Source organism: Melospiza melodia, chromosome 4 (genome assembly GCF_035770615.1).
Source record: "Melospiza melodia melodia isolate bMelMel2 chromosome 4, bMelMel2.pri, whole genome shotgun sequence".
Lineage (NCBI taxonomy): Eukaryota > Metazoa > Chordata > Aves > Passeriformes > Passerellidae > Melospiza > Melospiza melodia.
In genome coordinates, this window is record NC_086197.1 from 3,814,774 (window position 1) to 3,839,408 (window position 24,635).

Here is a 24,635-nt window from a genome sequence, read left to right on the forward strand (position 1 = left end):
GTGCTGCATTGCAGGGTCATGTCGTCTATAAACCACAAGCTGCTTCTCACTGAAATTTCTACACCCTCCACAGAAGTCGCAGTGCCCAGAGCATCCTTGCAGGACATTGGGTATGAAATGCAATCAGAGGATGCCACAACACCCACAGCAGTGTCACCATCAGACACCAGTCATTCTCCTGTGAATAGGGATGAACAAAATGTGCCAGGGTGCCAACAGCTCATGCAAGCTGTGTCACTTTCAGAGGTGCCAGCTTGGCACTGGACATCTCAGTTCAGGGGCTGTTGTTCATTGTCCTGCTGGGTCTCACTGCTCAGCCAGGACCAACCTGTTTGGGGGCTGCTCTAAAACACAGGTTCTGGTGGGTTTGCAGAGTGAGGCAGCCCCATGCAGGTGTCTCCAGGTGTGCTGGTGTCCCAGCTGTGACCGCAGCCAGCAGAGCTCCAGGCCTGCCTCAGCTGCATACAGAGCTGCACCCTGGGCCCCTGCAGCTGCCCTGAGCTTTGGAGAGCCCCACTGGGGCTGGCTGATGTGCTGCAGCATCCTGGGCAACAGGCACCCCCAGCTGGGCCAGCAGCCAGAGGCCAGGCCCCTTCCCCAGGGGCAGCTCTGGGGGCTCTGCACACCTGAGCACAGGCACCAGGTGCCAGGGCAGACACGGGGCACGGCCTGGCAGCACCATGCAGTTCTGCTCCTCTTGCCTCCAGCTGCCATGGCCGCAGCAGCAAGAGCCCTGCCTTGTGCCAGCTGGGCTGCTCACACCCCTGGGAGAAGATGTTGCTTTTCGGCGAGCAAAGTGAGCACATCACTCTCACTGCCTTTGCTGGAAGCTCCTGCCCTCCCAGCTCCTCTGCCTGGATGGATTTTCTCTGCTGGGATCAAATGCTGACACAGCCCCTGCTGGGATGAAAGCATCACAGTGATTTCAGGCTGAGGCCCCTCTGCAGACACCTCTGCTGTACCTCAGGCTGAGGCTCCCTCTGACTTGCTCACCCACCTCTGCACACTGGCTGGGGCTTGGGACCACACTCATCCTCACCATTCCTCATGCCATGTCTCACTGCCGCCACCTTCCAGGCTCTGGAGCCACTGGCTGCTTGAACAACTGTCGTGGTTTGACACTGGTCAAACACCAGGCACCCACAAAAGCTGCTCACTCAGCCTCCCCTGTCATAGCTGGACAGTGGAGAGAAAAAAAATAATAAAAGATTTATGAGTTGAGATAAGGACTGGGAGTAAACACTCCCAAGGGCAAAACTTGTTAAACTTAGAGATAGAAAGTGAGTTTTTTACAAACACAATCAGAGGAAGATAATGAGAAGTAAAATAGCCCTTTAAAAACACTTTTTTTGTCCTCAGCCATTCCCTCCTTCCCACAACCAGCACAGGCAGACAGAGTGAGGGGGGCTTGGTCAGTTCATCACCCAAGGTTCTCTTCCAATGCTCAGGGAGAGGAGTCCCTCCCCTTCTGCACCGTGGGGCCCCTCCCATGGTAGACAGTTCTTGAACTTCTCCAGTGTGGCTCCACTCTCACTAGCAGCAGTCCAACCAAAACTGCTGACACAGGAGTCCCTCCCACAGGCACACAGTCCTCCCCAAACTGCCCTGGCCTGGGTCATCCTTCCATTGAGTGCAATCCTCACAGGACAGGCTGCTGTAACAGGGGAGCAGGGGACCCTTCTCTTCACCAGGTCTCCCAGTGGATCCCAGCACCCACCCACTCCAGCATGGGCAGCTCTGAAATGGGCTGTGGGTGGATCTCTGCATTCCCCATGGATCCCCACGGGCTGTGGGTGGATCTCTGCATCCCCTATGGATCCCCATGGGCTGTGGGTGGATCTCTGCATTCCCGATGGATCCCCATGGGCTGTGGGTGGATCTCTGCACTTCCCAAAGATCCCCATGGGCTGTGGGTGGATCTCTGCATTCCCCATGGATCCCCATAGGCTGTGGGTGGATCTCTGCATTCCCCATGGATACCCAGGGCATGCAGGGGAACTGCTGCTTCACCACAGTCACACCATGGCCTACAGAGGAATCTCTGCTCTGGTACCTGGAGCATCACCTCTCCCTCCTTCTCCACTGACCTTGGTGTCTCCATTGTTTCCCTCACATGTTCTCAACTCATCCTAATCTAAGCTGCAATTCAAACTGCACATGCCACTTTGCTTTGATTTTCCACTTAAATATGTTATTCCAGAGGTTTTACAAACATCTCTAACTGGGCCAGCTCTGGCCACCAGCATCTCCATCTTCAGAGCCATCAGGGACTGGATATGCCAGACATGGTGGAAGCTTCTAGCAGCTTCTCACAGAAGCAACCTCTGTGGCCCTTCTGCTACAAAAATCCAGCCTGTGCAAAACCAACACACCAACCCCATCAGTTCTAATCAGTGCTGGGTCTCTGGAGAGGTGCCAGATGCCTGGAGTTTGGCCATTGAGACACCCATCCACAAGAAGGGCTGGAAGGAGAATCTGGGGAACTAGAGGTGCGTCCACCTGACCTTGCATCCCAGAAGGGTTTTAGAGCAGATTGTCCTGAGTGATGACAGGGCACATCCAGGAGAACCAAGGCATCAGTCCCAGCCAGCAGGGCTTTAGTAAAGGCAGGTCCTGCAGAGTGAACTGGATCTCCTTTGATGACCAGATGACCAGCCCAGTGAAGGAGGGGGGTGGCTGTGGAAGTGTCTACCTGGACTTCACCAAAGCCTCTGGCACAGTCTCCCACAGCATTCTTCTGGAAAAGCTGTCAGCCCAGGCCTTGGAGAGGTGCTCTCCTGGCTGCCTCAGGAGCTGCCTGCATGTCCAGGCCCAGAGAGCCTTGGTGACAGTGCCACATGCAGCTGGCGGCCGGACACAAGCGCTGTCCCCAGTGTGGGGCCCGGTCCCGTTGAAGATCTTTCCTGATGATCTGGATGAGGGGATGCAGGGAACACTCAGCAAGATCACAGATGGTGCCAAGTTTGGAGGGAGCCTCAGCTGCTGGAGGGCAGGAAGGCTCTGCAGAGGGATCTGCACAGGCTGGATCCACGGGCCGAGGCCACCTCTGCAGGCCGTGCAGAGCAAGGCCATGGAGCTGCTGAAGGCCCTGCAGGGAAAGGCCTGTGAGGAGCAGCTGAGGCAGCTGGGGTTCTTTAGCCCAGACATGGGGGCTCTGAGAGATCATTTCTCTCCACAGCTCCCTGAAAAGGGGGTGTAGCCAGCTGGGGATCTGCATTTTCTGCTGGACAGCCATCGAGACGATGAGAGGGCAAGGCCTCGACCTGCAACAGAAGAGATTCTGGTGGCACATGAGGAGGAATTTCTTCACATAAAGGGTGATTCAACATTGGAATGGACTGCCTGAAGATGTGGTGAAATCCCAGTTCCTGGAGACTGGATGTGGCACTTGGTGCCATGGTCCATTTGAACAGGGTGTGATTGGTCCAAAGTTGGACTCCACGATGCCAGAGGCCTTTTCCAACAGAAATAATTCTGTGCTTCTCCCATGGAGCCAGCTTGGAGCTGAGCACAGGGCTGCCCCAGCTCCACAAGCATGCTGCCAGGCACCTTTCAGCTGGCATTGCCTCTGCTTTCTGCTGAGCCTGCTGTGAATGGGCCATAGGGATGGAGCCCTTTGCTGAGCCCAGAGCTGCTCCATGCCCACAGTGGGGTGGGAAGCACCTGAGTTCCCTGGGAAGGTGCAGCTGCACTGCCATGGCAGGGTAATTTTCCAGTTTGCTCTGTGTGTGTCCATCTTTGGGGAGAGCTCTGGGCTCCAGTGTGTCACAGGGGTTTTTGTCGCTCAGGAAAAATTATTTTGCTGGGAATTCTGAGGATACATCATGACCTCAGGCCACTTCAGTGCAAAGTGTTGGATCAGGTAGCTGGATAGATCTTCCCCATTAATTCCAATGGTTCACATTCTGTGGACTGAACATGTTGCCATGTGCTGTCCCAAAAGAGAAGGAAACAGGAGAATCAAGCCAGTGGCATCTTCTGACCTCTGCTTGAGAGAGCTGCTAAGCAAAGATCCTTTGGTGAATGGGGGAAACAAAGTTCCCTGTTTGGCAACTTTTATGAGGTTATATTGTAAAGTTACAGCTCTGATTTCTGAGGAACTGCTTATCTGTTGTATATCCGGGTGGCTTTTCGTTTACCCTCCCTGCAATGAGGTCCTCACTTCCTGTACCTGGGCAAAATGTCCCTTGCTGATGGGCAACAGCACTTTGGCACGGGAATATCAGCCAAGAACCCTTGGGGTCAGGTCAGGAGGTGTTCAGGGACGCTGCTGCCCAAGTGCTGTGCCCCACACGTGAAGATGCTGCAGAGAACAATGTGGAAAACCTGCTCTAGCTGATCGTGCTGCATCAGTGTGGAGTTGTGGGACATTTTGGGGATCTTTGATGGTTTATGGCCCCTTCTAATGATGTGACCACTCTTGAGCCCTGCTTTGTTCTGTCAGTTGGGCCTCATCGGAAAGGAGGAATTTGCCCCACCTCCACCAGATCTGCTTCTTCTTGGCCTTCTCCCTCATTCTGGCTAAACCCCACTTTGTTTAAGACATCAGTGCCAGGTTAACAGAGACTAAAGAAACCACAGGACTCAACCAGCATGTTTAAACCAACTTTGGTCTAACACACGTCTTCTGGACGCTTATGGTAGTAACAACCAACTCATCATTCTATTATTCCTGGACTTTTGGAAATGGAAGAAAATGCGTCCAGTTTAGCTTTAAATGAATGAATGGCCATTGAATCACAGAATATTTGGGGTTGGAAAGGGCTTAATGACCAGCCTAATTCCATGCCCTCCCACAGGCAGGGAAACCTTCCACTATCCCAGGCTGCTCCAAGCCTGGTTCAACCTCGCCACGAACACTTGAAGGCATGGGGCAGTCTCAGTACCCCCACAGTAATAAATATCTTCCAAATATCCAGTCTGAACCAACATTTCTTCCATTTCAAGCCCTTTCAGCTTGTCCCAATGGTGTTGTTTCGCCCCAGCCAGCAGCCACGTCCCACGCAGCCGCTCCCTCCCACCCTGAACACCAGGATCAGGGAGAGAACTGGAAGGGGAAAAGCTGGAAATCTCCTGGGTGGAGATAGAGACTGTTTAACAGGGAAATCAAAGGCTGAGCACACAAGCAAAGCACATCAAGGAATTCCTTCACCATTTCCCATGGATAGAAAGGTGTTCAGTACTCCAGTAGGACTGGGTACTGTTCCACCTTACAGCTACCTCGGAAAACAAAACCCACCACTCCAATCTCCCCCTCCTTCCTCCTCCTTCCCCTGATGTTATATCCTCAGCGTGATGTGTCATGGTCTGGAATATCCTCTGGTCAGTTGGGCTCACCTGTCCTGGCTGTGTCTCCTCCCAAACTCCCAGGTACCCCCAGCCTCCTCGCCAGCCTGGCAATACAAAGAGCACAAAAGGCCTTGGCCTGTGAAAGCTCTGCCCAGCAATACCAGAAACATCTCTGTGTTATCAACTCTGTGTTCAGCAGAACTCCAAAACACAGCCCCACTCCTGCCACTGTCAAGAAAATTATCTCTGAGCCCAGCACATGGGTCAGGTCCGAGCCCTTGTGCAGAGTCTGTCTCCAGCTCTCCTGTAGACTCCTCAAGTACTGGCAGGTGCTCTGAGGAATCCCCAGAGCCTTCTCCTTCCCAGGCTGCTGGGATGGAGCTGTCACACAGCCCTGGTGTCGCAGACATTTCTCCACAGAAATCCTTTCTTTCGGATTTCTGTGTCTTCTGGAGGCCTCAGAAGACAAGGTAAACAATTATTATCAGATGCTCTGGAATGCAACAGGAACACCTTGATTGGCTCATTTCCTATGTTTATAATTAAGGGGCAATCACCAGTGTAAGCCAGGGACTCAGTCCTTGGGCACAACTTTGTTGTGGATTCTTTTCTATCTATTCTTAGCTGGCCTAGCTGCTCTGCAAACCTCTCTCCATATTCTATTTAGTATAGTCTTAATGTATTATATAATATCTTAATAAATCAAGCCTTCTGATTCAAGAAACAAGATTCACCGTCTCTCTCTCACCAGCTGCGACCCACTCAGGAGCAGTAATGTCTGGTGACCCGTCGTGTCAGAGTAGAAATTAATTTGATAAGACCAGAGGAGCAAAATTGCTGCACTGAGTAAAAATCCTGTATGTGTAGCATTTGATGGGTACTTTTAAGTGACCACAAAAGTGGATTCAAGCCAGGAGCTGAAGAACTGAAGATCCTGATTTGGACAGAGTTCACAGCCAAGGCTGACCACAACCTTGGTCAGGAAGAGCCTTCTTCTGGAAAACCTTCAGGAAAATGGTAGACAAGAGCAGCATACCTGCAGAGCTGGCCAGAGCAAGCTGGACTTTTGAAAAAGGTACTGTTCACTTTTCTATCCCTGAGGGTTCAGCCGCGAGAAAATTATGGCTGTTTATATGGGGGAGATACCCTTTGAAGTACGTGGTTTGTTTTACTCCTTCAGAGGAGAAGCTCATTGCCCTCTGGAAACATTGGTGCAGAGAAGACAGATTTTTTTTTGGAAAAAACAGATCTCTATGAGTTCTTTCGATGGGCAAAGCTTTTTGGGTTTTTTACTGATGTCCTGTACGCTTTAGATGTTTTTGTCTGGAAGTGCATGGACTCGATTATCCAGTGTGTCTACAGTCAGGGACGTGTCCTTCCTTCTATCTACCCAGCATTTATAAAGCTTTTCCCAGTTCTGAAACACAGAGCAGCTCTTTTCCAATGGATTTCTAATTGTTATGGCCAGGCTCCGTTTCCCCTCCCCTTGGCAGAAGACCTGGTGGGTGATGACTTTGGGCTTCACGGCAGGGGGAGTGAAACTGCGCCGCGCGAAGAAGTTTTTTTTACTCTTGCTCCAGAGCATGCGCAGATGGAGTTTTCTCCTTCCCCCCCTTCTCTCTGTCCGGGGGGATGGGAGGAGGCAGCGCTCAAGGCAGCGCCGGCCTCTCAGACTCTGCCTCCTTCACACATGGGGGCGGCACCGGTCTCTGAGGTTTCCTCCACGCCCCTGCCAGAGCCGTCACTCCAGGAGATCCCGTCTCTGCCTCTCCAGGCGGTCCCGCCCGCGGTTTCAGCGGCCTCCCTGCCCCCTGAGCTGTTGCTAGGCAACGACGAGGATGCGTCTCCAGCTTCCGGCTCAGCGTTGGAGAAGGCAGAAGAGACAACACTTCTGGCGATTGACCTGTTGCTAAGCAACAGCGATGCTCCGCCGCTTCTCCCAGCTCCACTGTTGCCGTTATGTGCTCCGACGGAGACTGCAACTGCGCCTCCGCAGCGGACCCCGGAGTCAGCGGCGGGGGACGGCACCGGCCCCGTGTCGTGTCTGCCGCCGCTTTCAGGGCCGGGGGACACGGCGGCGGCGTGTTCCTGCACGTCCCCGCCGCCTCAAGCCGAGACAGTCCCAGAGTTAGTGGCAGAAAACGGCGTTGAACCCGCGGGACTCTCGGAGTGGCCCGCAGCGGATCCCACGCTCAGTGTGATTCCCTCCCCAGTTCCGGCTTCCCCCCCGCTGCTTCCACCGGACGTCCCAGTGGCTCTGGCGTTGTTGGAAGCTCTGTCCTCCGTGTCGGCGTCAGAGACTGCCATGGCACCGGCGGCTTGTCCGAGCTCGGACCGTCCCGGGCCGTTTGCCCTTGCGGCAGCTGCTCCAGCAGCCGGCCTCTCCTTCCGTGGAGGAGGCGTGGCTCAGCAGCTGAGTGCGGGCGCAGCCGGCTGCCGGCTTTTAAGCTCGGCGGTTTGGGGGGTGGTGTTTCGGTTGCTGTCCCATGGAGGCTACCATCTCTGCTGCCCCTCTTGTGCCCTAGGGGTGAGGGGGAGGGGGCTCCTGGAAGTTCTGCCTTTGGTCCCCAGCCCGGTGGGGGTGGTGCCGTGTTGCTGTGGGAAACAAACATTCCCAGACCCCAGATGGGATTTCTGGGGAATGCTTCTATTTCCCTGCTGCTGGCATGCCTCAGTGGTTTTGGGGAAAGGAAGCATCTCACTACCCGTGCTGCCATTGTGCTGGCAGCAGGGTTCAGGCCTGTGGAAATGCAGAGCCTTCCTCATGGGTTTGGCCTGGGCCGTTGGGCTCAAAAAATTCCCGGGCTGGCCCCACTGCATGGCCTCCTTATGTTTTTGGGGACTCAGGTTTCTCCTACCGGTCCTGGTCCCCCTTTGTGAGCCAGTTTTGGGGTTCCTGGTCCAGCATGGGCCAGGGCCCCCAGGGACTTTCCTTCTCTGGCACTGCTCTGCTCGGCTGCTGCTCTTTTGCTTTTCGATAAAAAAAAAAAAAAAATTAAAATTAAATTAAAAAAGATTGAAAATAGCAGGCAGCAGCTCTGAAGCACTGAAGCACTGAAGGGCCAGAAAAGGACATTCTAAAAATTGTTCAAATTGTTTTAAATTGTTTAAAATTGTTTAAAATTGTGTTATGCTGTTTCAGGACAAAAAGGATTCTCAGATGTCCAAAAGAAACAACTTCAGCTGATGGACTGTTCCTGAAACTCAGCTGCATGGACTTGAATTCTCTTCGCATTGTTTCTTGCAATTTTCTTATATTGTAGCACTGTTTTAGTGATTTATTAGTATCCTATATTTTATAGGTGAAGAAATTTCCTGTTCATTCAACATCAGCATTTTTCTTTTATTTTACACAATTTAGAAAGGTGAGATGTTGCAGACATTTCTCCACAGAAATCCTTTCTTTCGGACTTCTGCATCTTCTGGAGGCCTCAGAAGACAAGGTAAACAATTATTATCAGATGCTCTGGAATGCAACAGGAACACCTTGATTGGCTCATTTCCTATGTTTATAATTAAGGGGCAATCACCAGTGTAAGCCAGGGACTCAGTCCTTGGGCACAACTTTGTTGTGGATTCTTTTCTATCTATTCTTAGCTGGCCTAGCTGCTCTGCAAACCTCTCTCTATATTCTATTTAGTATAGTCTTAATGTATTATATAATATCTTAATAAATCAAGCCTTCTGATTCAAGAAACAAGATTCACCATCTCTCTCTCACCAGCTGCGACCCACTCAGGCGCAGTAATACCCTGGCAACCAGGCAAGAGAATATTTGTAGCCTGGCCATGGCAATGATGTTCAGGGAGGCTGCAGAAGGACAGACTGTGAATATCTGAGTGTATCAGAGTCAGGCCAGTCCATCCAATGTCAGCAGAGCTGTTCTGTTAGGAGCAGAAACACGTGTAGGTGCTGGAGCAGCAGCAGCTGCAGCTGGTGGGATTGATGAAAGGATCAAGGAACACACCAGACCCTGTTAGCTGACCCTGACATGCAATGCTGCAAGTCAGCAAATTTAGGAGAAATCCTGAGGAAACTAAAGCAATGTCAGCATCTTTCAGAGTGGTTGTGAACCAACTTCCTAAATAAAAATAGAAACTTCTCTTTTCTGTGGAATTCACTGTTTACCCAAAAGGGAAACTTCATGACTGGGTATACAGTTAACCTATCCTCACATACATGCTGCAAGGCAGCAAATCTGGGAGAAATTCTGGGAAACTATGACAAACAACAGTCAGCACATTTCAGGGTGGGTGTGCACATAGAATAGAAATAGAAAATTTCTCTATATATAACAAGGGGCAAGTTTATGCCTGGCTATATATTTCATGTGCACTCCTGAGGATTCAAACTCTCCTTTATCCTGGGAGAAGACATAAGGAACAATCCAGCTGCCTGTTCTGAGACTCTGCACCAAGGTAAGCTCTTTCTCCCTCCTCACCATTGATTCCAATATTCAAAGTCTTTCCTGACTTTTTAAAATAAATATTTATATGGACAAAGGCTAGGCTGGAGCTGCTGAGCTCCAAGGAGCAATCAGAGCTTATGAATGCATCGAATTTTGCAGCATTTTGGTATTTTCTGTCAGTCAGGAAGGAAAGGAAGGAGGGAAAGATTTGGGAAACTCAAGCAGGCTCACCTGGAAATTAACATCAAATTGTAGAACAAGAAGGAAGGGGGAGATTATCGAGTAAGAAAATTTCACCCATGACCTTGCAAAAAACCACTGGACTAACTTAGGTGTGGTCTGAACAACTGAGAAAATTTATTCTAAAGGCTTCTTGGGAAATATAACAACTGTCTCTTCCTGGAGAGCATATAAACCCAGAGAGTGTGACACTGCAGCAGAGGCATTTGAGACTCCTCTGCCACTTTGGGGCTGCGAGCAGAATCCTGTGCTGCTCCTTCTCATGGTACATACATTTCTATGAATCTGTTTAAGTAGATATTAGGTTAGTTAGAGATATTTCAATCTCCAGGAGTGGATCATGCAGATGGACTTTTCAGACCCTTCTCTGCTTGATTTGGGGCAGCTTTGGGCATGCTCTGCAGAGTACTGTAAAAAGTCCCGACTGGTAGTTGCAGTTCTCAGTTTGCAGCTCATTGGTCACCACATTCCTGATCCAGGGCTGGAAAAGATGAAAAGGACCAGATATCTTGGGTCAGAGCAGGGCTGTGTGCAGCTCAGCATCCTGAATCCAGTGGAAAGGGAGAGATGAGGGTCAGGGAGAAGAAGAAGACAAGGGCAAATGTGCAAGGGGACTTGTCAAGCCTTCAGCAGTGCTGAGCTCAGCCCCTGGCCAGCCCAAGGTGGGCTTTGTGCTTTAGAGGCTGTGGCAGCTTTGTGTGCCAGGAACCCTTTGAGCTGCCTGTCCCAGCTGCCTTATCCCAAATGCTGATGATATTAAATCTGTCCAATGAGTGTCTGGCAATGCAAATGTAAGCATCCTTGCTCTCCCAAACCTGTGCTGCCTCTGAAAGGAGACAAAGCCCCTCGTGTGGTTTCCATCATCCCAGGGAGCTTTTCAGCAGGTTTCTCATAAAGGAATGATCTTACTGACTGCTGAAAATCCCATTAGCACTGAGAAAGACAAAACAGGACAGGTGGCTGTCCAAGAAATCCCTGCAATGGTGCCTTTGTGTGCCCAATGAAATCAATCAACAAATCTGAAGAAGGGCATCAGCACGAATCCCAAGCAACCAGGGCAAGAGCTGCCCCTCAGGGCTGGCATTGCAGCAGGCATTGTGCTGATAAGATAGAGGTGTTATCCCTCATGCTTGCTGCTGCCATCTGCTTGGCCCCTTCATTTGCTCCCTCCCTGTGCCTGCAAGTTCAGAGTCTGGGGTTGGATAACGTGGAAATGCAAGGTGAGCAGCAGGACACCCATGGCCCCATGTCAGCTGAGAGGCAGGAGCCCAGGTGGATGATTTGGGGTTCAGTGTTGGGTCTGACTGGAAGAGCTGAGTGTCTGTGTGCACCTGGATGGGGCCAGAGAGCTGTAGGCAGTGCAGCATTGCTGTTCTCTGCCTGCCCAATGGCCCATGAGATTAAAGCCCAGGTGAGCATGGCAGGGGGCTGAGCAGAGTCCGTGCCCAGCTGCAGGTGTGTGCTGTGGGAAGGTGCTGAGAGCAGGAGGGAGGTGGGCAAAGGTGACCTTGTCCCAGGGCTGTGCCTCAGTTGCAAGATCCCTTTGCTGTGAGAGCTGATTGCAGTCCTGGTGGGTTTGGCTCCTTCCTCCTACAGGCTGAGTGCTCCCACTGCTGCCTCCTCTGGGCACCTAAACCCTCTTTTAGGTTCTACTGTTATTGCCCTCGTGATTTTTCCATATTCAGGAGGACAGAAATTACTCATTTCCTGGTCTCTCATGGTGACCTCGTCTGCCAGGTCTGTCCCCCTTCACCAAAACGCTTCAGGCCATGACCTGCTCTCTCCAAGCTGAGTGTCACTCTGCATTTGCCTTCCAGGGGAGCAAGAGCCCTTCACTGAAATCCTGCCACCATGCTGGGGCTGCTGCTGCTGCAGGTGTTGGCCAGCTGCCTCTGGCTGGGACACAGCGAGGTGGTGAATTCCTTTGCTACTTGTGCTGGGTTCTTCTATGCGAGGATTCCCCCAAATGATGCCCTGAATCCAAAGAACCCAGCCCGGATCTGTCAGCGCTTCAACAACTCGTATCACTATGCCACCCTGTACGACAGAGACAGGAGAATTCCAGTGTACTCTGCTTACAAATATGAACCTGGATCTGACAAGAGACCTCCAGGGTACTGGCTTGTTGAGCCACAGGTGAGTGTCCCTCTTACACACTTCACCCTCCAGCCACTTGGAGATGATCTCCAACATCTAAATTACCATTTGTATTTCCTAACACCCCAATACACACATGCAAATAGACACACAGATGGGAATGTCCGCATTGAAATTCAAACACCTGCACCACATGGTTCCTCTGGGTCTTCTCAGACATGAGCAGGATCATGAGATGAATCACATCCCAAAGGTGCCCAGCTCTCTGCCCTCACCTGACAGGAACAGCAAATCACATTACTTGGCATGACATGACAAAGTCAAATGCTTCCCCTCCCTGTGCCCTGCTCTGCTGGCTGACCAAGTGATGGGGAAAAGGCATCCAGGAGAGGCAAAACTTGAGGGACCAACAGTCCTGCTGGGCTCTGATCCCCACTTTGCCCTGAGCTGTTCTGCATCCCTGTCAGAGCTTATCTGCTCCCAGTGAAGTGTTAAACAGGCTTTGTGATTGGTGTTAGAGAAGTGAGGAGAAACACAGAAGGGGTGAGATGGCCCAGGGACAAAGCCTCAGGGAAAAGGCACTGGAGATGAGAGGATCATGTTAACTGGGGAGGGATTTTTGGAGGGACATTTCTAGCAGTGAGATGCGAGGAGCGTAGCAAGCTGAATTGCTGCTAGCATAGTCTAGGGTAAGGAAGCCTAAGAGGCCTTTGCATAAAATGCAGAGATGTTTTATTCAGCCAAGCGGGCTGATGTTCAGGTCCCAAACATACAGGGTGAAAATTTTGGTCTGCCAAGGGGCCTGGGGGTCAGCTTGGCCTCAGGGCAGTGCAAAGATGAGGGCCAATCAGGGAATAGGGAGATGTGACTCAGGGGCATAGAAACAGACATAGGAACCGGGGAAGGAGCCCACAGGGTCTAACAGGTTTTTGGGGGAAGTTTTTGTGTTTCCCTAAACCAGGGAATGGCCCCTCAGGCTCTCCACAGAGGAGCATCAGTGTTGGTCAAGTCACAAGGGTGGGATCTCCACCTATGGGCAGTGACCCCTGAGCACCTTTGGCTCAGGCTTGCTCCAGAAGTATCCAGCAGACAGACAGAACTCCACAAGCTCTAGAGCCTTCCCAAATGTCCTTCAGACAAACCTCAGGAGAACAGACCAGGCCAATTGCAGAAGAGAAAAAGAAGCAATTCCTGTCATTGGTAAGGACAGAGTAGCAGGACAGCTACGGGGGAAGGTGAGCCAGAGGGGGAAACCACATGCCCTACTCCAAAGGAAGGCTAAATATGTTTGCCTAAAGATGAACCAAAAGATGTTGAAGTTATGAAAAAAATAATAATTTCATTTGTTGCATAGGAACTCAAGCACCTAATCTGGCCTTGCACTACTGCAGCCTCCACATTCTCTCTTTTTGAGGAATCATAGAATGGTTGGTGTTGGAAGGAACCTTAAAGACCATCTCAGTCCAACTCCCCTGCATGGGCCAGGCCACTTGCTGTTAGACCATGTCCTGGTTCAGGGCAAATTTTGGAGAGAACCCCCAAAGGGGCTCCTCTAGGAAAGCAGATTCAATTGGCCCCTCCTGCAACCTGTCCGGGAGAAAATACTTTCTTGGAGAAAAGTGGAAAAAAACCTGTTTATTAAACAATAAAACTTAAACGATATTAAACAATGAAACTGCTTGCTGCCCCCAAAAAGGTGACAAACTCAGAGAAGTCCCTCCCTGGGTTGCAGTTCAGCTCACTCAGGCTCTTAGCAGTCCCTCAGTGCGGGAAATGCCGCGGCCCAGGCCCGGCCTGAGAGCTGCTGGTGTTCCTCTGGTGTTCAGGCCAGAGCAGGTTTGTAAAGGTCCAAAGAAAAAGCAAAAAAATTCACAGTCCAGGGAACTTCTTTGCCTCAGGTAGCTAAACTAACTAAAAGCAAAGGAGAGCTCTGTCCTGCTGTCTGTTCGTCCGCAGACAGCACAGGCCAGGAGCAGGAATGTGGAGAAGTGAGTGCAGTGTCTGAAAACAAAGTGCTGCTTCTTCTCTCCCCCCTTCACTCTCTGGAACAAGGCTTAAAGGTGCAAAACTTCTTATTCAGCATAAACAGAACAAGATGATTGGGGATAAAAGCATCATATAGTCAACCTAGGACAGACCAGCGTTCTCCAAGCCCTTTCCAACCTGGCATTTGCCTCCTGGACCTTGGACCCTGGACACCCAAAAAACCTTTGATATTTTTTTAACTTTCTCCAGAGGCGTTTTTGGAGTATTTCGTTTCCCCAGGACTCTTTTGGGATTAAAGGTGCCTCTCAAAGGCTGATCATTAGTAACCTATTTTCAGCAATGCTGCAGAAAATTCTCCCTGGCCCAGATCAGCTCTGGGACACATTCCCAGCACTGCTGTAACAGATTCCATTGACACTGAGATCTTTTTGCCTACTGAGCAAAACTGTTCATCCTTGAATGAACTGCAGCCCTCCCATGGAAAGCTCAGCTCCAGGACTGATTTCCTGACACATCTCCCTGTGTATGGGGTTACAGGAGGCAACCTCTGGTGTTCCAGGACTGGGGTACACCTATAGCAACTCCACATAAAATCACAGAATCACAGAATCACAGCATGATGTGAGAGGATCCAGGGAGAGCCCTGGGCATATTTGGGCTGTGGAGACAGGAGGAAAGGGAAGCAGATTTGGCAGGGGAGATGAAGTCCCACCAAAGTCGCCTTTCAATCCTAGGAGGGGAAATGCTCTTTGTCTCATGCATCCATCCATGCTCCCAGCACAGGCTGCAGGCTGGATCACAAAGGTCACAAGTGCAACTGAGAGCAGTCAGATTCTGAGCTGCTTGCTCTTTAAAGCTCTTGTATTCATGCAGGAGGGGCATGTGTATGATTTGTCTCAGATTCATACATTTTTCAACACTGAGATGACAAAAAATGGCATCTTGACCATCAGAGACTTCTGCTCCAGGGAAATCTTCTCCATTATTCCCATTCCCTATTCTAACACCACTTTTTCTTTCCCTGTGCAGCTTATAGGTAAAAATAATCTTAAAGAGATGACAAGCGAGTTGACCCTCATAAATAATTACAAGTTCACCTTAGACCAAATCAAAGAGAGCCAGGCTGTTCTTGATGACTACAAAGGACTAAAGGGTTTGGACCGTGGCCATTTGAGCCCCAGTGGCCATCAGTGCGGTAAAGAGAGCAAGATTGCTACCTTCACCCTCACCAACATAGTGCCCCAGGACAGCACTCTCAACACGGGCAAGTGGATGGCCTACGAGTGCAAAACAATGCCCCAAAAGACCCAGGGCTGTACAACCACCTATGTGATCACGGGTGCTGTGCCTGGGAACACCTACGTATCCAATAACAGGGTGAACCGACCCAGCCACATCTGGTCAGCTGCCTGCTGCCTGGGGAAAAACGAGCCCAAAGATGCTTGGGGGGCCATCGCTGAGAACAGCAGGAATAAGGTAGAGCAGCTCAGCCTGGAGGAGCTGGAGAAGAGGTTGAGCAATCTCTATGGTGGAAAGGTTACTCTGTTCAACAATGCCTGTTCCCAGAAATAGGCCACACTTCCTCAATGGAAAAGGCTCAGTGGCTTTTCCCACATGTCACAGAATCACAGAATTGTTTGGTATGGCTGGGACCTGAAAGCCTTAAAGATCATCTCAATCTGACCTGTATCCATGGGCAGGGACACCTTCCACTACACCAGCTTGTTCCAAGCCCTCCCCAGCCTGGCCTTGAACCCCTCCAGGGATGGGGCAGTCAAACAGCTCTGGGTAACTTTTACTCATACCACAGCCTGCTCACTGTAATTTACTGCTTTATAATATCCCATCTAACCCTGCCTCCATCAGTGTGAAACCATTCTCTCCTGTCCTCTCACTCCATACCCTTGTCCAAAGACCCTCTCCAGCCCTCTTGGAGACCCGTGAGGTACTGCACTCTCAGCAGTCTTCTCCAGGCTGAACATCCCCAGCTCTCTCACCCTCTCCCCAGAGCAGACACACCCCAGACCTTGGAGCACCTTCATGGCCTCCACTGGACTCCACTCCAACAGCTTTGGATCCTTCTTGTGCTGTGGGCCCAGAGCTGGAGGCAGCACTGCAGGTGGGGTCTGAGCAGAGCAGGGTAGAGGGGGACAAATGTCCTGGTCAGAGTCTGTGCTGCTTCCTTCTCTGGTGTGTTTCCAGCTCTGTCCCTCAGGGCACCTCCTGCTCTGCTCAAAGGCACAAAGATGTGGGCAGAGCCTCCAGCTGCTTTGCTTTCCTGCCCATGTCAGGAGAGAGCCCTGAGGAACGAGTCCTCTCCTCCTCAGCTGTCCCCAAGAGTGTGCAGCTGACTTGTCCCTCACCTCCTTAGCCAGGCTGTGGCACCAGGGCGCCTCAGGGTGTCCAGAGATCCTGTCTGGAGATCTCCATGTCTGGAGATCCCCAAAGCCCAACAATACATGATTCTGGACAACCTGCTCTCGCTGATCCTGCTGCAGCCTGGAGTGTGGACTAGAAGGTCCTGAGAAGTCCCTCCAAAACACAACAATTCAGTGATTCTGTGATCCTGGCACATGCTTTTGTTTGGTGGCTTTTGAAAGTGCACCTTGAGAGCAGCAGCTGTTGTATCAGACAGGCAGGCTTTGGCATCAGATCCATAGAGAGCTTGGAGCAGCCAAAGCTGAATTCCTGTGCTGCACTCTTTGGACACCTTCGTTCTGTGCTCTGCTCTGCTTCTGAAACTTTTCTGCAGATTGAGGGGAAACTGATTTGGGGAAATGTATTCAATGCTTGTCAAAGATCAATGTGTGCCCCATCATGGAGTTTGCAAGAGCTTACAATAAAAGGGATTTGCTGCAGTGCTGCATTGCAGGGTCGCATCTTTTATAAACCACAATTTGCTTCTCACTGAAAGTTCTACTTCCACCAGTAAAGTCAGAGTGCCCAGAGCATCCTTGCAGGACATTGGGTGTGAAATGCAATCAGAGGATGCCACAACACCCACACAAGTGTCAGCATCAGACACCAGTCATTCTCCTGTGAATGACACAAACCAAGTGTGCCAGGGTGCCAACAGCTCATGCAAGCTGTGTCACTTTCAGAGGTGCCAGCTTGGGGCTGGACATCTCAGCTCAGGAGCTGTTGTTCATTGTCCTGCTGGGTCTCACTGCTCAGCCAGGACCAACCTGTTTGGGGGCTGCACTAAAACACAGGTTCTGGTGGGTTTGCAGAGTGAGGCAGCCCCATGCAGGTGTCTCCAGGTGTGCTGGTGTCCCAGCTGTGACCGCAGCCAGCAGAGCTCCAGGCCTGCCTCAGCTGCATACAGAGCTGCACCCTGGGCCCCTGCAGCTGCCCTGAGCTTTGGAGAGCCCCACTGGGGCTGGCTGATGTGCTGCAGCATCCTGGGCAACAGGCACCCCCAGCTGGGCCAGCAGCCAGAGGCCAGGCCCCTTCCCCAGGGGCAGCTCTGGGGGCTCTGCACACCTGAGCACAGGCACCAGGTGCCAGGGCAGACACGGGGCACGGCCTGGCAGCACTATGCAGTTCTGCTCCTCTTGCCTCCAGCTGCCATGGCCACAGCAGCAAGAGCCCTGCCTTGTGCCAGCTGGGCTGCACACACCTCTGGGAGAAGATGTTGCTTTTAGGAGAGCAAAGTGAGCACATCACTCTCACTGCCTTTGCTGGAAGCTCCTGTCATGCCTCATCCTCTGCCTGGATGGATTTTCTCTGCTGGGATCAAATGCTGACACAGCCCCTGCTGGGATGAAAGCATCAGAGTGATTTCAGGCTGAGGCCCCTCTGCAGACACCTCTGCTGTACCTCAGGCTGAGGCTCCCTCTGACCTGCTCACCCACCTCTGCACACTGGCTGGGGATTGGGACCACACTCATCCTCACCATTCCTCATGCCATGTCTCACTACCCCCACCTTCCAGGCTCTGGAGCCAGTGGCTGCTTGAACAACAGTCGTGGTTTGACACTGGCCAAACACCAGGCACCCACAAAAGCTGCTCACTCAGCCTCTCCTGTCACTGCCAGAAAGAGGAGAGGAAATAAAATAATAAAAGATTTATGAGTTGAGATAAGGACTCAGAGTAAACACTCCCAAGGGAAACACTTGTTCAACTTAAAGATAGAAAATGAGTTTATTACAAACACATTCAGAGGAAGATCATGAGAATTAAAAAAGCCCTTTAAAAACACCTTTTCTTTCCTCAACCCTTCCGTCCTTCCTACCAACAGCACAGGCAGACAGAGTGAGGGGGGCTTGGTCAGTTCATCACCCAAGGTTCTCTTCCAGTGCTCAGGGAGAGGAGTCCCTCCCCTTCTGCACCGTGGGGTCCCTCCCATGGGAGACAGTTCTCCTTGAACTTCTGCAGTGTGGCTCCAGTCTCACTAGCAGCAGTCCAACCAAAACTGCTGACACAGGAGTCCCTCCCACAGGCACACAGTCCTCCCCAAACTGCCCTGGCCTGGGTCATCCTTCCATTGGGTGCAGTCCAAGGACAGGCTGCTGCAGCAGGCGAGCAGGGGACCCCTCTCTTCACCAGGTCTCCCAGTGGATCCCAGCACCCACCCACTCCAGCATGGGCAGCTCTGAAATGGGCTGTGGGTGGATCTCTGCATTCCCCATGGATCCCCACGGGCTGTGGGTGGATCTCTGCATTCCCCATGGATCCCCATGGGCTGTGGGTGGATCTCTGCATTCCCCATGGATCCCCATGGGCTGTGGGTGGATCTCTGCATTCCCCATGGATCCCCATGGGCTGTGGGTGGATCTCTGCACTTCCCAAAGATCCCCATGGGCTGTGGGTGGATCTCTGCATCTCCCTATGGATCCCCAAGGGCTGTGGGTGGATCTCTGCATTCCCCATTAATCTCCAGGGAATGCAGGGGAACTGCTGCTTCACCACAGTCACACCATGGCCTACAGAGGAATCTCTGCTCTGGTGTCCGGAGCATCAACTCTCCCTCCTTCTCCACTGACCTTGGTGTCTCCATGTTGTTTCCCTCACATGTTCTCAACTCCTCCTAATCTAAGGCTGCAATTCAAACTGCACACGCCATTTTGCTTTGATTTTCCACTTAAATATGTTATTCCAGAGGTTTTACAAACATCTCTAACTGGGCCAGCTCTGGCCACCAGCATCTCCATCTTCAGAGCCATCAGGGACTGGATATGCCAGACATGGTGGAAGCTTCTAGCAGCTTCTCACAGAAGCAACCTCTGTGGCCCTTCTGCTACAAAAATCCAGCCTGTGCAAAACCAACACACCAACCCCATCAGTTCTAATCAGTGCTGGGTCTCTGGAGAGGTGCCAGATGCCTGGAGTTTGGCCATTGAGACACCCATCCACAAGAAGGGCTGGAAGGAGAATCTGGGGAACTAGAGGTGCGTCCACCTGACCTTGCATCCCAGAAGGGTTTTAGAGCAGATTGTCCTGAGTGATGACAGGGCACATCCAGGAGAACCAAGGCATCAGTCCCAGCCAGCAGGGCTTTAGTAAAGGCAGGTCCTGCAGAGTGAACTGGATCTCCTTTGATGACCAGATGACCAGCCCAGTGAAGGAGGGGGGTGGCTGTGGAAGTGTCTACCTGGACTTCACCAAAGCCTCTGGCACAGTCTGCCACAGCATTCTCCTGGAAAAGCTGTCAGCCCAGGCCTTGGAGAGGTGCTCTCCTGGCTGCCTCAGGAGCTGCCTGCATGTCCAGGCCCAGAGAGCCTTGGTGACAGTGCCACATGCAGCTGGCGGCCGGACACAAGCGCTGTCCCCAGGGTGGGGCCCGGTCCCGTTGAAGATCTTTCCTGATGATCTGGATGAGGGGATGCAGGGAACACTCAGCAAGATCACGGATGGTGCCAAGTTTGGAGGGAGCCTCAGCTGCTGGAGGGCAGGAAGGCTCTGCAGAGGGATCTGCACAGGCTGGATCCACGGGCCGAGGCCACCTCTGCAGGCCGTGCAGAGCAAGGCCATGGAGCTGCTGAAGGCCCTGCAGGGAAAGGCCTGTGAGGAGCAGCTGAGGCAGCTGGGGTTCTTTAGCCCAGACATGGGGGCTCTGAGAGATCATTTCTCTCCACAGCTCCCTGAAAAGGGGGTGTAGCCAGCTGGGGATCTGCATTTTCTGCTGGACAACCAGCGAGACGATGAGAGGGCAAGGCCTAGACCTGCAACAGAAGAGATTCTGGTGGCACATGAGGAGGAATTTCTTCACATAAAGGGTGATTCAACATTGGAATGGACTGCCTGAAGATGTGGTGGAATCCCAGTCTCTGGAGACTGGATGTGGCACTCAGTGCTATGGTCCACTTGAAGAGGTGGTGATTGTTCCAAGGTTGGTCTCCACGATGCCAGAGGCCTTTTCCAACAGAAATAATTCTGTGCTTCTGCCAGGAAGCCAGCTTGGAGCTGAGCACAGGGCTGCCCCAGCTCCACAAGCATGCTGCCAGGCACCTTTCAGCTGGCATTGCCTCTGCTTTCTGCTGAGCCTGCTGTGAATGGGCAATAGGGATGGAGCCCTTTGCTGAGCCCAGAGCTGCTCCATGCCCACAGTGGGGTGGGAAGCACCTGAGTTCCCTGGGAAGGTGCAGCTGCACTGCCATGGCAGGATAATTTTACAGTTTGCTCTGTGTCTGTCCGTCTTATGGGAGAGCTCTGGGCTCCAGTGTGTCACAGGGAATTTTAGCCACCATGGAAAAATTATTTTTGCTGAGAGGAGACACTGCTACCTCAAGCTACTTCACTGCACGGGGTTGGATCATGCAGCTGGCTTATGCCTTTTCCAGTAAGACCAAGGGTTCACTTTCTGTGGACTGAACATGTTGCCATGTGCTGTCCCAAAAGAGAAGAGAATTAGGAGAATCAAGAAAACAGGAGTATCAAGACAGTGACATCTTCTGGCCTCTCCTTGAGAGAGCAGCTGGGCCAAGCTCCTTTGGTCCATCCACGAACCAAACCTTCCTGTTAGACAACTTTTAAAAGGTTGCATTGTAAAGTTACAGCTCTGGTTTCTGAGGAACTGCTTACCTGTTGTATATCTGGGTGGGTTTCTCTTACACTCCCTGCAATGAGGTCCTCACTTTGTGCACCTGGGAAAAATGTCCCTTGCTCATATGCAACAGCACTTTGGCACAGGAATATCAGGCCAAGAACCTCTGGGGGCCAAGTGAGGAGGTGTTCAGGAATGCTGCTGACCAGGTGCTTTGCCACACACCCAAAGATGCGGCAGAGATCATTGATACCCTGGCCGTTTGTTTGAGGGCTACAAACACAGTTTGCATCATCACCCAGATCAGTCACCCACACACAGTGCTACCATTCTGTGGTAGTCTGGTATTTTTCAGTTTATTCTTATGTAGTAGGTTTTAACATTCCTTTTTAGAAGTTTGTAGTAGTTCATTCCACGTACCCATTTGGCTCCCCTGATGGTTTAGTCCTGAATTGTTTACCCCAGGATTTTCCCGCCAAGCGTTTGTCAATGCCCCTGTCTATAAACGACAGTGCAGCCTTTTGCTCTGGAATGCTCCCTGTCCTGCATCCCTTCCTCGAAGCAAGATTGGACTGCAAGGTTTGCTCCTTTCCCTTGTTGGCTCCTATTGGATAGCCCTTACCCTGCACTCCTTCCCTAAGGCCTTCCTATTGGTAAAAAGTTGTGTCTTCCCTTTATTCCCTCGCCTTCCTAAAAACAGCTTTTTGCCCTCAGTTATTGTCACTTGGGGCTGACTCCTCTGGGGAAATAAACCTTCCTTAGAACTCAAACAAGTGATCCCTCTCGATTCCTTCACCACAGTCCCTCGTATTGTGTTCCTGCTGTGTCACCCGCACCACAGATGTCTTCTGCAGGGAGCTGCGAGCCCCTGTACACACCACCACCATGGAAGGTCTGCGTAGAGATCAAGGGGCAGCATCTCTTGTGACAGCCCGTTGGTGTCAGGGAGTGAGCTGGCTGGAGAACAGATTCCCTGTGACCACAGCCCGCAGTTACAGCACTGCAGCTGCCCTGAGCTTTGGAGAGCCCCACTGGGGCTGGCTGATGTGCTGCAGCATCCTGGGCAACAGGCAGCCCCAGCTGGGCCAGCAGCCAGAGGCCAGGCCCCTTCCCCAGGGGCAGCTCTGGGGGCTCTGCACACCTGAGAACAGGCACCAGGTGCCAGGGCAGACACGGGGCACGGCCTGGCAGCACCATGCAGTTCTGCTCCTCTTGCCTCCAGCTGCCATGGCCACAGCAGCAAGAGCCCTGCCTTGTGCCAGCGGGGCTGCACACACCCCTGGGAGAAGATGTTGCTTTTAGGGGAGCAAAGTGAGCACATCACTCTCACTGCCTTTGCTGGACAGCTCCTGCCCTCCCAGCTCCTCTGCCTGGTTGGATTTTTTCTGCTGGGATCAAATGCTGACACAGCCCCTGCTGGGATGAAAGCATCAGAGTGATTTCAGGCTGAGGCCCCTCTGCAGACACCTCTGCTGTACCTCAGGCTGAGGCTCCCTCTGACTTGCTCACCCACCTCTGCACACTGGCTGGGGCTTGGAACCACACTCATCCTCACCATTCCTCATCCCATGCCCCATGGCTTCGTCTGGAACCAGGCTCTGGAACCACCGGCTGGCTGCTTGATCATCTCCATCAGTCCCACCTCCATCAGCTCCCTGGGGTGATGTCGTAAGGATCTTTTCCCCCTGGCAGTCCCCAGAATTGCCCCGCCCTGCACAGTCAGCATTTGAAACACCTGGGAAGCCCAACAAAGAAAGCAATCATCTAAATTACTTCAAAACCATCTTTCTCCATGACTGCAATCACAGCAGAGTTTCAATTATGCTCATTTAATGAATTTCATACTTGTCATAGAAATTCAAGCCAAGTCAAATGAAATTTCAGATCTATCATTTGATTAGGAAGGGTGGAGAAGGATATTGAGTATTAAAACCCCACGCAAGTTGTTGCAAAAGTCTACTTGTAAAATCCTATAAAACCAAAGAGTCTCAGACTGCAGCAGAGACAGTTGAGAATCCTCTGCCACTTTGGGGCTATCAGAAGAATTCCGTGCAGTTCGTCCTCACGGTAGGTTGCTTTTTATATATCTGACATTACGTTAAGTATTCAGTTAGTTAGACAAAAATTAATCTCAAGGAGTGGATCATGCAGAAGGACTTTTCAGACCCTTCTCTGCTTGATTTGGGGCAGCTTTGGGCATGCTCTGCAGAGCACTGTAAAAAGTCCCGACTTGTACCTGCAGTTCTCACTTTGCAGCTCATTGGTCACCACATTCCTGATCTAGGGATGAACCAGAGAAAAAGGACCAGATACCTTGGGTCAGAGCAGGGCTGTGTGCAGCTCAGCATCCTGAATCCAGTGGAAAGGGAGAGATGAGGGGCAGGGAGAAGAAGAAGACAAGGGCAAATGTGCAAGGTGACTTGTCAAGCCTTCAGCAGTGCTGAGCTCAGCCCCTGGCCAGCCCAAGGTGGGCTTTGTGCTTTAGAGGCTGTGGCAGCTTTGTGTGCCAGGAACCCTTTGAACTGCCTGTCCCAGCTGCCTTATCCCAAATGCTGATGATATAAAATGATGGCAATGAATGTCTGGCAATGCAAATGGAGGCATCCCTGCTCTGCCAAACCTCTGCTGCCTCTGAAAGGAGACAAAGGTCCTTGCTTGCTTGCCATCATCCCAGGGAGCTTTTCAGCAGGTTTCTCATACAGGACTTCACACACACCTGAATGACTGCTAAAAATCACATCAGCACTGAGAAAGACAGGACCAGTTGCTGTCCAAGAAATTCCTGCAATGGTGCCTTTGCCAGTCCAGGGAAATCAATCAGCAAAGCTGAAGATGGGCATCAGCAGGAATCCCAAGCAACCAGGGCAAGAGCTGCCCCTCAGGGCTGGCATTGCAGCAGCCACTGTGCTGATAAGATAGAGGTGTTATCTCTCATGCTTGCTGCTGCCATCTGCTTGGCCCCTTCATTTGCTCCCTCCATGTGTCTGCAAGTTCAGTGTCTACGGTTGGATAACGTTGAAATGCAAGGTGAGCAGCAGGACACCCATGGCCCCATGTCAGCTGAGAGGCAGGAGCCCAGGTGGATGATTTGGGGTTCCGTGTTGGGTCTGACTGGAAGAGCTGAGTGTCTGTGTGAACCTGGATGGGGCCAGAGAGCTGTAGGCAGTGCAGCATTGCTGTTCTTTGCCTGCCCAATGGCCCATGAGATTAAAGCCCAGCTGAGCATGGCAGGGGGCTGAGCAGAGTCCGTGCCCAGCTGCAGGTGTGTGCTGTGGGAAGGTGCTGAGAGCAGGAGGGAGGTGGGCAAAGGTGACCTTGTCCCAGGGCTGTGCCTCAGTTGCAAGATCCCTTTGCTGTGAGAGCTGATTGCAGTCCTGGTGGGTTTGGCTCCTTCCTCCTACAGGCTGAGTGCTCCCACTGTTGCCTCTTCTGGGCACCTAAAACCTGTTTCTGGTTTCACCCTTATTTCCCTTGTGATTTTTTTCATATCCAGAATGACAAAAAATTACTCCTTTCCTGGTCTCTCACAATTCCCTGCTCTGCCAGCTCTTTCCCCCTGCATTAAAAGTTCCAGGTTATGACCTGCTCTCTCCAAGCTGAGTGTCCCTCTGCATTTGCCTTCCAGGGGA

General features: G+C 51.8%; 1 protein-coding gene across 1 annotated transcript; it reads left to right on the forward strand.

The window, feature by feature from the left end:
* The first annotated feature begins 9,551 nt into the window (after positions 1–9,551).
* Positions 9,552–16,878, forward strand: LOC134417004 (endonuclease domain-containing 1 protein-like). Its single transcript, XM_063153665.1, has 3 exons — positions 9,552–9,707; positions 11,755–12,073; positions 15,050–16,878. The coding sequence occupies exons 2-3, from the start codon at positions 11,789–11,791 to the stop codon at positions 15,590–15,592; spliced, it is 828 nt and encodes a 275-aa protein (XP_063009735.1). The 5' UTR covers positions 9,552–9,707; positions 11,755–11,788; the 3' UTR covers positions 15,593–16,878.
* The last annotated feature ends 7,757 nt before the right edge of the window (positions 16,879–24,635 follow it).